Source organism: Falco punctatus (genome assembly GCF_963210335.1).
Source record: "Falco punctatus genome assembly, chromosome: 5".
In the NCBI taxonomy this organism is placed as follows: Eukaryota; Metazoa; Chordata; class Aves; order Falconiformes; family Falconidae; genus Falco; species Falco punctatus.
In genome coordinates this window covers 83155257-83172826 of record NC_137584.1, presented here as the reverse complement: position 1 = coordinate 83172826, position 17570 = coordinate 83155257, and the positions used below count along the sequence as shown (strand labels likewise).

At 44.2% G+C, this 17570-nt stretch overlaps 1 protein-coding gene across 3 annotated transcripts; it reads right to left on the bottom strand.

Annotated features, from left to right (window-relative positions):
* Window positions 1-342: 342 nt before the first annotated feature.
* LGALS8 (galectin 8) lies at window positions 343-13598 on the bottom strand. 3 transcript variants are annotated; one of them, XM_080389117.1, is made up of 11 exons: window positions 13501-13584; window positions 13078-13240; window positions 11383-11515; window positions 9420-9508; window positions 7961-8171; window positions 7226-7342; window positions 5455-5511; window positions 5349-5375; window positions 3974-4062; window positions 1985-2150; window positions 343-1542 (listed from the first exon to the last, which is right to left on the bottom strand). In XM_080389117.1, exons 3-11 carry the CDS (start codon window positions 11422-11424, stop codon window positions 1393-1395), a joined length of 948 nt encoding a protein of 315 aa, XP_080245243.1. In that variant the 5' UTR covers window positions 11425-11515; window positions 13078-13240; window positions 13501-13584; the 3' UTR covers window positions 343-1392. The 3 variants fall into 3 exon arrangements, with proteins under 3 accessions (XP_080245243.1, XP_080245242.1, XP_080245244.1); XM_080389116.1 differs by lacking the exon at window positions 13078-13240 and having other exon boundaries at window positions 13501-13598; XM_080389118.1 differs by lacking the exons at window positions 5455-5511; window positions 13078-13240 and having other exon boundaries at window positions 13501-13598.
* Window positions 13599-17570: the final 3972 nt, after the last annotated feature.

The following is a 17570-nucleotide window of genomic DNA, read 5'->3' as shown; positions in this document are numbered from 1 at the left end:
GGATGTTTACCCCATCGTGGTCATTTGTGCTGTTACAGGCTTTTCTTAAAACAACTATTAATGATGTCTGCTGTCAATCAAAAAGGATCTGCACAGAACTGCTACTGACCTCTTCAGTCAAGGCAAGAATGCACAAGTGGTCTGTTGGCATCAGCCAGCTACGTTCATCCTGCAGCCCAGGGGGAGGTGCTGGGCTGTAGACCGCTAACGCCTCAATGCAGAAACGGTCCTCCAGTCAGAATCACTGTGCCACCTTGGAGATACTGGTAAGGTAATAAGCAAAACAAGGCAAAATACAGACCTAAAAGGAATCATAGCTATTTAGCCACGCTTGGAGAAAAAAGAGTTCACAAATGTATTTATTTATGCTTTTTTATACATTAAATCTGGTAGTTCATCTTAAACAGTCATTGTTGAAAGTGTTTCACTCTTTTAGCAGCAGTTAAGATAAATAGGAACGTCCCTTAGGCATGTATTGACAGCCAGCAGCAACTTATTTTTTAAGTATAAAAATTAAGACTGACATTTGTACAGAAAACTGATTGAATAGGAACAGTCGGTCTCTGATAGATACTACTTCAATACAAGACTGAAAAAGGATTCATTCTCTATTCAACTGACGACTTGCACCCCTGCCTGGAGTACTTGGGTTCCTTTTAGAAAAAATGAAAACCACCACCATCTGCTTGGGTTAGGAGCCATTTCAGAGCAACCAAGCTTCCAAAAGTTCACACTTGTTTCACTTTGGAAAACTGAAAGCTAGGAGTGGTGCTTATGTTTCATTCAAGCCACTTACAAGCAGGAGGTGACAGCCGTGAGTGTCAGAGAAGGTACTACTGCAGCAGCAGGCTAAGAAGTAAGATCACATTCCTCCTTGCCTTTTGCTGTAACTAATGAGTCAACAGTTTGCTTCATCCATCCTCAGTAAAAAGCTTACAGTTGCTAATATAAACTAAATAGAAGAGTATATTTCATAACTATTTAAAGTGAATTACCCAGGGCCCTTTTCAGGCCGATAACTGTATCTTTGGATCCTATTTCAGTCTCCTTTCTACTTCACAATATTGAATGTACGCTATCAAGGAAAGCCGAGTAGTAGTTTAACTTAAACATACTGAGTGCAATTGTTAGACACAGTACAATGCAGCATTTTCATATTGCTAGGTTCAGTAATACGGGAGATTTATCTGAGCAAACGCTTATTTAGGTTGCCAGGATACTGTAAAGTAGAGGAGGGTTGAATCTCGCAGCTACAGGTCTGGTGATCGCCCAGCTCCGAGAGGCAGACACAAGCCTAGATAGGTAAAAGGCAGGCTCAGCACCTCTTTGTACCTGACAAGGAGGCCCTCTCATTAGAAAAGGTTTAATTCCTTTAGTACTAATTGAAAAGAACTACCAGCTCCTCACATCTAACAACTTAATATCTCCCGCGATTTCCACTTCATTTATCTTTTCAAGTTGTTTAAAACGATGCTTGTACTCCAGCGTGTGAACACCATTAACAGCAACTTTGAACTGGTGGGCATCACAGAAAATGATCAGCTGAAAATCAAGAAGAGCAACAGTTCAGTTTTAAGCTCAGGTAAGACATGAAAAACCACCTGGTGATTAGGCCTAGACTCGGGCAAGCCCTGCTCCTATTACAATGACCATTTCAGGCAAAAGAAACTTTTTCAAAAGTGGAACTTCAACAAAAATCATAGAATTACTCAAGTTGGAAAGGACCCATAAAGATCATCAAGTCCAACTCAATTCAATTAAAATTTGTTCTGAGCATAATTCTTGCAACTATTTAAAAGCTCATTAAAACCAAGTCAAATCTCTGCTCCCTATGGTCCCACTTAATCCTAAATATTCTTGAGACACTGAAATGTAGGAATGGCGGTTTTATTTAAATCTGTATTAGTGACATGACCTTTAAGCACCACTGCTAATGCTTTTGGCAGAACGTCCAGTTCGATGCTATGCTGTAGATAAGTCTTACCTCAAAGTACATCCCTGGACTGAAAGGAAAGGTGGCGACTTCCTTTTCCTCTTCCCCCCAGCTGTCATGAAGATAGGAGTTTCTTACAAAAACTTTATTTTTCATTCGGGGATTCAGATGCAATGCGATGTCCTTTGAGCCACTTGATTTCAGATCTATCGCAAAGCTGGAAGATATTTTTTTAAAAGTTTACCATGGGTTTATAAACATGATGCAGCAGTCCGTGCTATTTACCGAGGCCTTTGCCAATACCTAGAACTGTCCTGGAGCCAGGGCCGTGGTTCACCTGAAGAACCAAGCAGGTAGTTAGCGCGCGTTTGCGTCCTTCACACAGAAACCTTTGCTGGAGGCAGCAGACGTAGGACGCGACCCTGCTACATCGCTCACAGCTTTCTGTTCACATCTCGGCGAGGAGGTACCCAGCCAAGTCAGCCACGTGCTGCTCCTCTGCAGCACCAGGAAGCACCATTTTCACAGAAACACTGTGCTGCTTGCTCACTGTCTTTTACCTCTGAGAGCTGTGTTTTACCTGAAGATACTATATTCTTTCTGCTAACAAACAGATTAGACTAAGGAAAACTTTGAGGATTCTCTCTGTGTCTAATAGTGGTGGGACACCATGCATACAAAATGGTACTTTATAGGCAGCGTAGCTCTGCCCAGGCAGAAGGAACACTCTGCCCTCTCAGACATGTTCACAACACAGGCTTCCCAAAGGGGAGCTCTGGAGAAGAGCGATCAGAGCAAAGCCATCCAAATTCAAATGAACGCTTCAACCTGTGGCAAAGACGTCACTGCATTTGAAGAAGAAATATTCCTCCCCCAAATCAGAGCCAGCTGTCAGGTTATTGCTCTCCTTTGAGAAGCCTAGAACTGCTCAGTCCAGATAGGAAACGGAGCAACGGCCTCACTTCCAAGCTGTGGAGTCCTCTTGTTCACTGAGAAAAAGGAGCATCCACTACTGTGAACTGAGTGAAAGACATTAAATAACTTACAACTACAAAAATCTATACGTTTAGAAGTACAAACACAAAAAGCAGACAACACACAATGCTTTACCAAAAGCTTCTTCATGCTTATAAGCAGTACGTCCAGCACTTGAGATGTGCTAATAAGCTTTTCAAGCCAAGAAAAGGATATCAAATGCTATTCTCTTAAGTATTAATTATCCTGTCAAATTTCAAGTCCATTCAAACTTCGTCGACGAGATTTCTAGACCTTGGGTTCCCACATTAATACAAACTCGGAGTGCTGTTCAGCTGCAGGAGTGCAATGCATACACATGTGCTTCTCATCATTTGCACTAACTGCTTCATTTCTAGGCATGTTTCTGCAGAGCCCAAACCCTTCGAGCAAAGGGCATGCTGAAGCACAAACATTTCCTCCGCTCCATTTTGACTATCTTGCGCTCCCCCCTTCCCCTTTAAATCATGTTGGGCAAATGTCTTCTTTGCAACCTATTGTTCCTTATTTGCTACCAAAATTATAGCTCATACTCCCCTACCAGCTTTCACCACTCAGTTGTCAAGGCACTTTCGTGCTTACACAGTCTCCAAGGAGGCCATCCAAGAAGGATTCAGAGAAATGTTGTAACATGCAGATTTGTGCACACTAGCAACTCATCTCACTCCTTTTCTATCTACTTCTGCCAGTTCCCTTACTCTTGGATCTCTTTAGAATAAAAGCTGTCTTCGTACAGCATGTGTGCTCACATGCCTTGCACAGCGGAAACCCTGAGCAGACAATCTCATGAACAACGCAGATTTAGCAGGTAAGACACTCAGGTTGTACCTTTGCTTTTTACAATGGAGCTGCTCTTCTAAGTCTCTCTCTGAAGTGGGATCCTGCAGGTCCCCAAGAAAACCGCACTGTAGTTTCACATGATTCCAGATGCAAAGTTGCAAGTAAGGATATACTGAGCCAATGGAAAAACCTACTCATTCGCAAGAGTAGCTGAGTTAAATAGCAGTAAAATGCCATAACACTTACCTCTTTGGGTTTTTATTCACTTCTCCTTTAATGGCAACTGTGCATCCCGGACGAAGCGCAGTATCAAGTTTCCCAATGTAAGGAACTCCCTGGAAGTACATCACCAGTAAAGATTTTGACTGTGACTTACTTGTTTCAACATACAAGCCGAGCTTTGCCATGACAGGAAGAAATCTGGCCCACAATTGCAAATCTGCACTTCTAGCTGAAGTTATTCCTACCAACGTGTTCTGGCATAGTAATATTATAGTGGAAAAGTTACACAGAGATAAACATATCAAATTGCTGGGTTTTGTCTTTGGAATACCACCTTGGTTAATAAAATAAACATTATTTACAACTACTTCTGCCACCACTAATGGTGGAAGGTGGGGGAGAAGGAAAAAAAGAAAACAAAACAAGCACAAAACTCCCTGCAGTAATTCAAACCTGTGACACCCTGACCTCTCCTCTCTGAAAGCTTCAGTTATGCTTTAGAGAGTAAGACTCATGCTAGTGTGAGAAATAGGGTCATTGAGATTCTGTCCCGCCACCAGTTCATAATGAGAGATAGTGCAAGTATTTTATTTGCCTTTTTTTTGTTTTCATTGTGTTAGAAGTTCCGTTCATTTGTTGAAGTCCACCGCCTGACAGTGACAGTACTGCACATTATTTGGTTTTGAAAAGAAGACTGAAGGCAGCAGACTGTCAAGTGACAAGGCAACTAAAATCGTGGCACTCACAGCGACTTCGCCTTCTCCACAATTTCTACTTGTATATATTCCTGGCTTCCAACCCCTTTCCAGTGTGAGCATGGGACTTACTCCAGTCCAGATACTGTTCACCTGTACAGCCCTTTGCAAAAAGATAAGCACTCTATCTATGCTACATGCTAGCTGGGTGCAAGTTCCAACCCTAAGGTGTGATGCTCGCAGCCAGCCACGTGATGTGCACACAGGGTAAGCATGGATCTGTCAGCAAGAGGAAGACGTAGCCAGACAGGTTCTGAGATACACACGTTAACATAAGGCCACCTGGCATAGACTGCAGAATACTTCTGTTTCGCAGGCGGAGAAAACTAAGCATGCTTGTTCAAAAAATGTTTTTAGTGTCATTTGGTATATCAGGTACCTCCCTTTTTATTTCTCTGTTTATGGCTGTGGATGCTGTGTTTATCTTTCGGGTTTTCTACATGATTTAACAAATAGGCTCACATTTACTAGCAGCAGAAAAGAAGACTACTCTCTACAAAACCTCACTGATGATCAACCCAGAAGATTCTAAGTTTCCTTGTTCTACATGTGTTTCTTCATGAATGACTGAGATGGTTTTATTTCCCCCCCCCTTTTTTTTTTTCACTCTTCACATTTGCCACAAGTCTACACAAGACACTTACGAATTGTGAACCATCTGGCATTTCCCCCTACAAGAGAAAACAAACAACATGAACTAGCTTATCAGGCAACAGGGAGATTCATTCAACCTTTTACAACCATACATACATTTTCTGTGTTTATCTTTGTTACTCCTAGAGATGACGGCTGAGAGCCTTGTAAAGACTGCAGAAAGAGAAATTTAGATGTCACTGCATACATCATAGAACTTTTAACATAAAGTTGGTTTAGAACTGTAAAGGATTTCTTCTGCTTTGAAGAGTGAACTGTTAACATGGAACTTGAGGGCTATGGTAAAGAAAAGATAGCCAAACCCCTGCAAACCAGGGAGAAGTCCTGAAGCCAAATTAAGATTTCTAAAGACCATCTCATTCAGTTTGAAACTTTATTTAACAGTCATAGCACTGTTAACCCCTTAGAATCTGTACCCACTGAGCTTTCCTCACTGGGGTAGGAATACCAGGCCAGGTCCACGCAAGGGGCCTTGAGATTCTAAGCAGCCTCCTACATCCCTGCCCCTTCCCATGGGAAGGACAGCTGAGCAACACGGCCGTGCAGAGATACAGTTCCAGCCTAGGCCTGGCAGCTTGTTTCTTTCAATACAAGCCTCCATTTTCCTCCTCAGAAGAGTATACTAGAAGCAAAGACAGAAAGGAAACAATCACCTTTCTCCTTCCTTTCTTCCCCAAAAGGATACAGCATGAGCAACCACAGATTAAAGCAACTCTGTTTCATTTTGTGATTGGAACAGAAACCAACCTACAGCACCTGCTTGCCCCCAGGCTCTTCTCCGAGCCGGTCCTCTAGGACCAGGACTGAGACAGCTTTGCAGTAATGTCATTCTGGCAACATGCCCAAGGCCAAGTGACGAGGCCCATAGATGTCTGTACATGGACTTTGCAAATGATCGATGAATAGACATATCTATCATGTTCAGACTCCTTTTCCATTCTGGCCCAAATCTCCACCTTCTATCAGCACAATTATTAGCCTGCTGACCCGAGTTAGACCTGACATTTTGGCAGCAAGAGATCCAAGCTTTGCCCACAACGTAATGAGGATGGGGCAGAAGAGACCCTGAATATTACACAGGAGTAGGTAGGCTGCTCTAGTGAGTGGCAGGAAGAAAGGGAAAAGGCATTCACCTTCTGTACCTCCCTGGAATTTATCACCATCTTTTTCTGTTCTACAAGTCTCACACTTCCAGAGCAGAAGGATCTCTGCTTCTGCACAGGGGAAAGTGTTCGACTCCTCCCTGTTAGTTTACTTTCTCTAGCAGAGCTGGCAGCTGAAAGGAAGCACAGCACTGCCTTCACTTTAAATTCACTGCAGTTTGGTCCAAGCCACAAAGTCTTTGAAGAAGGACACTGCTTCTCACCCTCCAGAAATAAACGTACACTCCTCTCATCCCTTCATTCAGCAATTCAGTCATTTTAGCAGGAAAACCAGGGTTACGTACACAGGCAGTTCCAGCTGTGGCTGAACTCAGCATCTGGAAGCCAAGCAACAAGTTACAGCTATGGCTGAACTTGTCACTTAAAAGCACTAAATACTGTGAGTTCATTTTGGTGCTCCTGCAATACCTGAAAAGTCTAATCCACTCCTAGACCCAGTATCAAATCAATTCTTACACCATCTGCCCTGTTAACTTTGAAAGCTGTAAACTTTGCCACCCTTTTGCCCCTAACCTCAAGGCTAAAACGGGAAGACAGAGATCCTTACATAAGACTCACATGTTGAAATGTGGGGGGAAAAAAAGTCTTGGTAGCGATGTCAGACTGTGTAGCTGCTTTTCCTTACTTCCTTTTCACCACAAACCCTACTCTGTAGTTTAGCAAGACAGAGAAAAGGAATCAAACAATTTGTCTATATAACTTACATTAGAAACAAAATCTATAGTTTTGATCTGCACTTTGCCATATATTCCAAGAGTATCTATTCTTTCAAGGCTAATTCTGTGGTTGTAGAGCAGCAAGTGCTTCTTGTTTACAGTCACCTAAGGAGACAGAAAACAAAACGGGAAAACTGTATTAAATGTACATCACACCAGCCATGTGTCAGCCATATACATGGATCTCTGTCTACTGGTCTGGTACAGAAGCATGGAACGTCCTAGAAATTTCAGAGCAACCAGGTTCAGCTAATCCACAATTCAGTCTTTCTTTCCATCACAGTGTAGGCGAATAAATCTCCTTCACAAAAATTTGCATTTCAAAAATCTTTTGTTTCTACACCTGATCATTTACCAATGTGGTGTTACCAATCTACTAGAATCTCTTATTTCAGTCTAACAGAGCAGGACAAACACACCTCACGCGTTCAGCTTTATCCTAAGGTTAGCCCTTCTCACCTACGAAGCAACTGGGTGGAGTAGCCGCTAGCCACAGCAGGAAGTTACCTGCCTACTCACCCAACTTACGAGGAAGGCAATATCAACTTCAAGGTCTGATTTACTTAGCACCTCTTTAAAAGAAAAACTCCTAAACTTTTCTGCAGTTAGACTACACCTAGGTAACGGAAACCAAGGCTTCCAACTATTTATTGTAAGTATACAAAAATACCTCTCTTGTTGGCCTGACAACTGGCTATGGCTGAAGAATCAACCCAGACTCACCTGGAATTTATCCTTTAAAATCATGATGACAATCTCAAACGGCTTCCCTTTTTGAAAGGGCATCTCGTAAGTGATCTCTTCCCAGCCCCATTTTTCGCTCTCCAGTGTGTTGCAAACAATGCAGCCAGACCTTTTGAAGCGGGGGTTGAAATGAAATGCCACATCGGCTCGAGGCTTTACACTGCTGCCACACTGTAAGTCCACCTGGAACCTAATCATAAAAATAAGACAAACCACATTCAGCTCAGTCTGTCAAGGAGTCACCTCAGTTAGCGGAGTCTGCTACATTTGTGTTTTACTGTGGATCCTCAGAACAGGCAGACACAATTAATATTGCTGGAGAAGGAGAAAAAACCACAAAATGTATTTGCCCACTCCTACACATTTGTGAAAGGTTCTCCCATGATTAATTGCAATGAATTTAAATATTTATGCATTTATTTAATGGTCATCATATCACGCAAGCTGCCCATTTACTGTGTTACCTTGTAGTATAGTCTGGTTTAGCTTTGTAACTATATTGTTTGTTTCAGTGTAATCACGAAGAGGTTGCTAATCAACCCTGGTTATGTAATTTTATGCCAAGAGGAAAAGAGTAGTTTAAAACTCAAGGTCACTGAGGAGAACATTGTACAGGCAACTAATGAAACAAACTTAAACTCTCCTTGGGCTCTCCATATAAGGGAACTAAATTAAGGTTCAGTGATCGGTCAGCTGTAACTACAGGGTCCACAATTGTTTGAGACCCCTTAGAAGACTCAGAGGTATCTGTAAGGAGCATGTGCAATGCTTAATTATCATAGTACCACCTGTTAAATTAATACATATGATTCTTCTGAGAAATGTAATGCATAATGCTAAGTGTGGCCTGTGTAATTGTGTTTGAAACGCGGCATACACCTTAGACGAAACGATCCCCCGTGCATCCAGCACTGCAGTAAAGAATGCCTGCTTCCCCATGCTACATTGGTGTTAAAGGCTTTCTTATTCCTGATTTCAGTGACAACTGTGTTCACCACCTACCCCCCTATCACCTTCTGTAGAATAACCAGAAGAACCTTGGGCAAAGTCAGGGAACAGAACCCCCGTACCCAGCACGTGTACCAGTTCACACCTCCTTAGCCCAGTTTAAGTTCATTCCTTCACACAACACATTCAGCTATCAGTATTGTTAGTCTCAGATAACCTCTTGAGGCAGGTTATATGCTATGACAGGGGGAAAAAATGGCCAAAGCAGCCAAACAGAAGAGAGAATCAGCAGGAAGCAAAAAATCAGTTCATTCTCCACTTCTCGTCACAAAGTTTTCATTGACTAATTAACACTGTACTCACTCTGACACTATCACAAGGGTTTAGATCAAGCCTTTGTGTGCCACTATAAAAGACCCCTGGAAACATTTTATGCATTACATTGTTGTTCACATGGTGACACTGCAGAAAGTGACACCATAGCCACTACCTGTCTGCATCATCAGGAACAGTCCCATGTATCACAATCAACTCTCCAGGAGTAAGGCCACCAAGTATGGTCCCAACATATGGAATGATCTAGAAGAGGGAGGGGAAAAGAAAAAAAAGAAAAAAAAAAAGATTCAAATAACGATTTGTGATGGAGGCAAAAAAGCCCACAATAATTTTAAAAATACTATTCTAATACTTAAATTATATGGCACTCTAGCACATTAAAAGAAACACCGCTAGCATCTCATTTAAGAGAAAGAGTAGAAAAGCACTAAATACCCACCACAATGGGAAGGAAAAACCCAGCATATTTTCACCTGTGAAAACCAAGCTTCTCAGGTCAAACTAAAACTAAGATTTCCAGCCTCCATGATAACATTTTGTTGCCTCACTTTCTAATAGAGTATAAAAAGGATTAATTTCTAATTGGGTCATTGCCAAGGGCTGACTATTATCAGCCCTTTGGAACCATTCACTGAAACAGTGAAATCTTCATAGCCTGCCCTCTTCCATCCCTACTAGGTTCATCTTGTGGTAGCACACAGGTGATAGAGTCACAGAAGGGCTGAGGTTGGAAGGCACCTCTGCTATCTCTGGCCCAATGCCTTGACCAAAGCAAGGTCAGATAGAGCAGGTTGCTCATGGCCTTGCCTGGAGGCTGTCCTGAGGTCATCAGCACAATCTTTCCCAACTCTGCCTCCACATTCTAATCCCAAGTACTCACTCTTATTCCTACTTTAGGCTCTTGACCCCTAAGACCTAGTTTACTCCTTTATATTCTCCAGCCTGGTCTTGCCACCCATCATACTCATCAGTCCCCTTGCAGCCACCTGATTTTGCTCCACTCTTACTCTCTCCCTCACACATTATTTATTCTAAACATGTCCTAATCCCTCTCCTCACACCTCCTTCCCCACTAAAATCTCCATGTACCAACTTTCATCCTCCCTTTACTTTTGCAGTTCTGTCCTTCCACCTTCTAGTTCATCTCCACACAGCTTGCTTTCCTTCCTCTCCCAGCTGAGTTCTTGTGAAAAAGACTGAAGCTATTCCCCCATCATCCCTACCTCTATCCAGTTTGCAAGCAGTGAACGTACAGTGGGACTGAATAATCAGATTCACTGAGGGCCCAGGTGTGTATCACTGCAAAGCTGCAATAGATAAGGAAGTTGTGCAGATCTCACTACTGTATACACCACGTAGATACTCTACAGAATTTATTATTTTTAAAGAGTTCTACCACACAATGTTAAAAATATTTTCCTGCAGGCTCAAAGGAACTACCTTTTCAAAGACACAACAAAAAACACAGCTCCAGCCCATCCCTTTAGCTACTGTTCCAGATCATGAGAATATTAAGAGCTCTTCAAAGAAAGTCTCTGGACCCTAAGCTAGGCAAACAACATTCCATCAAATCCACTCTGCAATTGCTGAGAGCTCAAGTCTTCCTTACAAAACAGGATTCATTGTAAGACAAGTTACCAACTATCAAAAAACATTTCAGGTTCAATTGTTCAGACTGAAATTACAAGCACCACCAAAAAAAAAAAAAAAAAAAAACAAAAACCACACCACAAGGGCTGCCAGGCGCCACCCATGTTTACAGAGAATTAGAAGTGAAAAGGCTGCTTATCATATTTTCACTTTTGATCCAAACAGTCTGCAAAAATGCCAGACATCTGCAGAAACTGTGTAGGAAAAAGGATTACCCCCAAGGCCAACAGAACTTCCTTCCTGTTCTGGAAGTCCTGTGCATTAAGCGTCGGGTTTGCTTCCAGCACAATATCTAAACACCATCAGCTCCTAGTGTCACCTGCGACATTCTCCCTCAAATACCTGAGCGATGCAGAGCGCTCTCAGTAACACCCCTCACCGTGCAAAACAGTACGAGTACTAACTATGGACATAAAACAGCAAAGTTCAATTGCCCAAGGGAGTTGTTGATATGACAGGGGAGTTACCGGGTTACTGATTGTCTTCTGTGGTCCATCCAAGGACATCATCTTCCCTCCTCCAGTTTTGTCGGTTCTGTGTGACCACTGCTGGAGCGTACTTAAAGGACTCACTGGTCAGGCAGCACCAAAGGAGGGATCCCTTCAAAAAAACATAACTTCTAATTAGAAAAAAACCCAAAGTGAAGTGAAACCCTCCAGGTCGTAACTTTAAAAAACACAAGAAATGATGCAAACATCTGTCGGAGAAATCTGCTGGAGTTTTGAAATACAAAAATTAAAGGCTTGCTTAAAGAAATAAGGTGCCACTCTAACAAGGGACAGTGCACACAGGTACACAATGTCATGAGCAGCTTCCTGAGATTATGTATACTGAGACAGAATCCCACCTAAACATCATCATTGTACAGGGGAACGCTGATAACTCAGCGCCCCTCAGCTGGGTCCTAATAGCTCTCCATTAGCAGCTGACCCCTGCCTGCAGACAGGGCAAAGATACACGGTACAAAAGCATTTTTTCCACGACAACCAACCAACCATTTCTGTTTCCTTTAACACCGCTTGTGCTATCCCCAGATTTCCCAAGGCCGAGAAGCCTTAGGGGCTGAACTTGCTTTTTCTAGTTTTGCTTTACGTAACGTTAAGAGACACTAAGCAAAGACGCAGCAGGGAAGCAAAAGGTGTTTTAGGTTTCTTCCTCCAACACACACAATCCCTAACTCCACAAATAACTACAGGGGTTTGTAAAAACTTGCAGTAAATGCACGGCATTAATAAGAAATGAAACAACAGCTTGTGAGTATATCCAGCTACACTATAATTTCTCTAGCAAATCTCCTAATGAAGCGACCAAAATTCAAGGCCCAACTGAAACTACTAAGTAATTATTTCTTGCACATTCCGGAGAAGTAACTTAAGGTAGCCTGCAAACTGTGTGCTAATGATAGGCAGACCCATTCCACAGAGCCCTGGAGTTTTCTGCAGTGATTCAACAACAGAGCGGCCCATTGCACTACCTGGTTTATCTTGTGGGAGATTTGGGCCAGAAGGGTATTAATTCTCCTACTTAAGACCAGTGTCTAGGACACAATTTGGAGAACATCAGGTGCCTGCGCTGCCCGTTTGATCTTCTCATAGGACACCACCATCAACTCACAACAGAAACGTGCAAAGGCAGGCAAATCTCATTGTTTTCATTTTCACTAGGACGAAATCAAGACCAAAGCAATCAATCCTGCCTTTAACACCAGCAAGTCCAACAGCATAGCCAAAAAAATGAAACCCAGACCTACAAGCCCGCATCCAGCAGCCTGCTAACTGAGCTTCCCTGGGTGTGCCAACAGCAATCTCGATCCTGCTGAAAGAGGATGCGGGAACAGAACTGGCTGTTAAAGTCTTGGCAGACCAGCGGCACTATGGCAAAGTGATGGGTTGAGGGTATTTTTTGGTTATTAGTTTCTTACTGAGAAGGTCACGGGAACAAGGAAAAGCTGCTGTTCAGGCTCAGATTGACAGAACAGGGGATGGGCACGCAACTGCAAGGCTCCCCAGTAACCTTCTGTCATAACCATTACACCAAATCCTAAGTCTCCAAGACTGTAAGTTAAGGGTTCCTGACTCCGCTCTTAGAACAGGAAAAGGCACGCAGGCTTTCCCGTTATCACCCACAGAGCAAGGAAACTGAAAACCTCTTCAATAACGAACCAGGAAAACAGAAAGGTCAACCGCCAGTTACCGCGCTGTCCCCAGAGATGCAGCACGGTCTTTCACGAGGGTAACCCAGGCCAGACCTCGCATCGAGCCGCGATTTTACACCGAGGCAAACAGGACTTGTGCGAAGAGAACAAGCGAGGTACTTTCTGGATACCTGCAAGCAATTAAAACACGAAACACCAGCAGCGTCCCCCCGGCTCTAAACCCAGCACAGCAACACCCCAGAAGGACGCGGGACTAGTGTCACCGAGCGCCCTCGGCCACCTCAGCGCGCCCCGAGGAAGCCCCGGCCCCACCGAGCGGCTCCTCCAGCCGGGCCCGCCTCGGCGCAGCCCCCGACGGGGAGCCGCACGCAGCGAGGGTTACGGCTGCTGTTACCAACAGGACGTTCCCCCGCTCGTCTGCGCAACGTACCGTGGCTAGCAGCGCCCGCAGCCCCGCCGGCTCCCGCCCGCCGCCATGGCCCCGCCGCCCGCCCCGCTCCGCTCCGCGCCCGGCCCCGCCCGGCCACTTCCGGCCGCCTCCGACGTCAGCGTCTGCGGCCCGGGGGTCTGCGGCCCGGGGGTCTGCTCCTGAGCCGTGCCCAGAGCCGGGGCCGGTCCGGGGGCGCCCCTCACCCTGCGCCCCGGAGCCGCCACAGGCCTCTGACCCCCCGAGCCGGCAAGCGCCCGGGGCCGGTCCGGGGGCACCGCTGGGCTCAGCCTGAGCTGTCACAGGCCCCTGACCCCCTGCTCCGGCAAGCGCCCTGTGGGCTCAGACCTACGAGGGCGAAAGTACCAACTCAGCCGTGAAGTTAACTCAGCACCTCAACGCTACCACAAGCTTCCCCTGCGAACCCACCGCTTCCCCCGTGCTCCGTGTTCCCTCTGTCGGTCCCTTGTCCCAGCCTCACCCCGCGTCCTCCAAGCAAGGCACCTGCAACCAGACCGAAACACAGCTTTGGTAGCCAACTGTGTCATGTGTTGCTCCAGGACTGTGGATTCCCTGAAACCTGGAAACCTTACGCTCATCCCCAATCCTACACCTACCACCCGAAGGCTGTGCTGACACCCTCCTGTTCCCTCACAGGCTTTCTAACCATGGGTTTGACTGTTTCCATCTAGTAAGCAGATAGCACAATGAGGTCCCGAGTAGTTTTACAGCTCATGGTGTGTAGCAACAAGCTACTTAGAGAAGCACTGCTTAAAGCTTCCCCTGTCTATATGCTGGATGGGGGAAAGATGAGCCAGAAATAAAGGTTGCAATAGAAAAGGCCACCCAAATTAAATTGCCATATCCTATTCAATTACAGGCATTCAGTATTTCTTTGCCTCGCAGGAAGCAGCGTATGTGGCTATCACAAAGTTCGAATGGTGTTCAGCCACTCCCGTCACAAAGATCATTTCAGTATCTTAGCTAGATAATAGCCCGTCTTCTGTCCTGCAATTAACTAGCACAAAAAAACTCCATACCAAATCGTATCTACTTGCTAGAGTTCTACTCACAGTTGTAAGGTTGCTGCTTTAAAGGGTACACCAGGTTAACTGTGTCAGATCGGAAGGATTCATTCACAGAAAGGCATAATAACGTTTCTTCCAAGGAGAACTACAGAAATGAGCTATGTAGATTAAACAGCACCAAAGCAGGTCACTTGGGGAAAGATACCTTAGAATAGTTTTGAGAGAAGACCGAGAACTATTGTCTGTAGTTGGGTGATAGCAAAAAGCTATTCAGTTGTTCTACAAAATTCCACAGCACTTTTTAAAAAAGAAAATAAAGGTTCTAGAGCCTGAACTACCACTTAGTTTCCCTTTGAAGCTATTGTTCTAGGCATATTTTATTTTTAAAGAGTAGAAAATTTTAATAAAAGTAGACTGACAGAAGTACGTGAAATGCCTTCACTTCTCAGTGTTAGAAAACAAACTTTCAAACCTGCTTTTGAGGTTAAGTCAAACAACAGGGACAGAAAATATGCTGAAGGGCTGGAATAAAAAAAGTCGTGATGCTGAAAGGAGGAGCAATAAGTGGAAGTGTTTCTAGAAGAACCACAGAATATAAAGTTTTACTACTTGACTACTTCTGGCTCAGAGCTCTTCTACTTCTGGGAAGGAACAAACCAAAGGAAATACAGTGATTTAAAGTACGCACCAGTTCTTTACTGAAGTGGAACAGCTGCTTGATTGACATGCTGATCACCTCTTTGAAGGCTGAGTCACAGGCAGTTTATGACATTTACAGGAAAATCCCTATTTCAGCTCCCAAACTTAATGCACCACTGACAATGAGTCACTTGGGTTACAGCTTGAGCAGCCTTGCACTACTCTGCTGTTGTTTCGCTCAGACTGTCGTTTTGCTGCCGATTTCGTGACTGCTATTTTTAGCGCCATTTACTAACAGCAGTCATGACGACAGATAGCAAAGCCTTCCCCTATTTCCATGGTCCAAGCCCTAATTCAGGCTTTTGCTTTTAAAGCTGCAATTGGAGGGGCACACAAGCATTGCCAGGACTGTGCATTATCCTGTTCAGCAGAATTTTGCTTGCTGGAGAAACAGGAGTGCTTTGTCAACAGAGAGGCAGACAATTTCAGCTGAAGCAAATTCAGCAGCTATTCTTGGCCAGAAGGTAGCATTTGAGGGAGGACTCTGTTACTTTGAAGAAATTTTACCTGCCTTTCCTGCCCCAACTACAAGAACTGGGAGAGGAACATAACTACAAGACACTGGCAGCGCACGTCTGCAACTGTATCCAACCAGCCGTTACGAACTTCCCACTTATTTTCAGTGATAATTATTTCATTTCCAAATCTCACGTATTCCTTCTTGGGTACTAAGAACTGCTTTGATTCATCTCATTAAAGACTGAAACACGTTCTTTTACAGATTTAGCTTTCCGCTCCCTTCTCCCCTTTGGAGCCTCTGGGGAGTTAACACTTGAGCAGCAGTGTCAGACCACAACCCACAAATTAGGACAGACTGATTGTGTCTAGCATGATTTTACACAGGGCTTCTGGATCTCTGTGACTGAATCTAAAAGCGACAACAAATTTTTAGTTTAAATAAATATTGCGCTTGCTGAGTCTGCTGTGAGCAAAACTGAATTTGATGTAATTTGTTACAATCACCTGTATAACTGTAACATGCTTCACTGTAAGCTTTTGACAGCAACACAGGCGATGTTAGTAACAGTTAAAGCCCACCCACAAACCTGGGAAAACTGAACCAAACTGATGACCAGGCACTTTTTTTAACCCCTTCTCACATATTCAGTCAGGTAGCTTAACAAACACCACTTCACTAGCTAGAAAAAGAAGAGTACGACCAGCCTATTTTGAGCCCTCCTGTCATTTCTTGGTAAAGGAGCTGCTGTGTTTGCTCCTTTCTTCCCGCAGCAAACACCGCATCTCACATCTGCACTTCTTCAAAGCAGAGGCGGGTACCTTCCCTGCTGGGCAGCGGGGCTGCATCCACCTGCACCAGACCCAGCCACATTACAAGCTGCTCAGTCCTTCGCAAGTCACTCCAGCAGCAATCTGGCTCTGCTAGCTGCCTTAGATACCTCCTGCTACCCAGTTCCTTCCACTTCCCAGCAGAGTGCCATAAAATACATGATTACATGGAATCCTACTTCCCCAAAAGAAACTTCTTAAGCAGATCCCCTGTACTTGCTTCCCAGTCCACAACCTGTACCTCTCAGGGCAGCAAGTCATCCCCCAAAGTTAGAGTAACAACGTAAGCAGTCATACCTACTTGGCCCAATATTTTATAAATGGTTCCAATTATAAAATTTCCACCAATTAGTGGTGAGCTACTTAGAGAAGTCCCTAGACTTGGCACAAATAAACACATTTCAAAACCTCTCATGGGTCCCTTTTTATTCAGCTTTCCTCCTCTCCACAATTCAAAACACCATTCCTTTCCTTTATGTAAGAGGCTGCTTTTCCTTTTTAGCCCTCTCCACTTTCTGTAATAGGTTACTTGCAGTTTCTCCATGATCAGATCTGCTTATTTACTTTTCTTCCTAGCCTATGTAGCAAGGCCCAAAGTTTTGCTGACTTCAGTCTAGGGGCAGGGTTGACCGCCCTGCCAGCTACATTTGTCCTTTTTCTGATGCACACAGTACCATAACAGCTTCCTACGTACTGCTGTTCTTTTGAGGTTGGTATAAGACATCTTTGGTTTGGTAGAGACTAAACTGGCTGCACCTCATCAAGTCGAAGGGTTGGGTACCCACGATCGCTACAGATAGTGCCCATCATGAGCTGCCCAGAGGAGCAGAATGAGAGCAAAGGCAAGCACACAGTACCACACACCCAGCTTCTGACCATCAGCCATTTAGGAATTTGAGTCAGAGGTTACAATTGCATCATCTTACTAAATGAGCACACCCTGGAATCCGCACAATTCATTTTTAGGTTAATGACACCACTTCTGGACCTCCACAACACTATCCATAGCAGCATGGAGTGTATTTTAATGAATCATTGTCTAAATATCCTGCAAGGAAA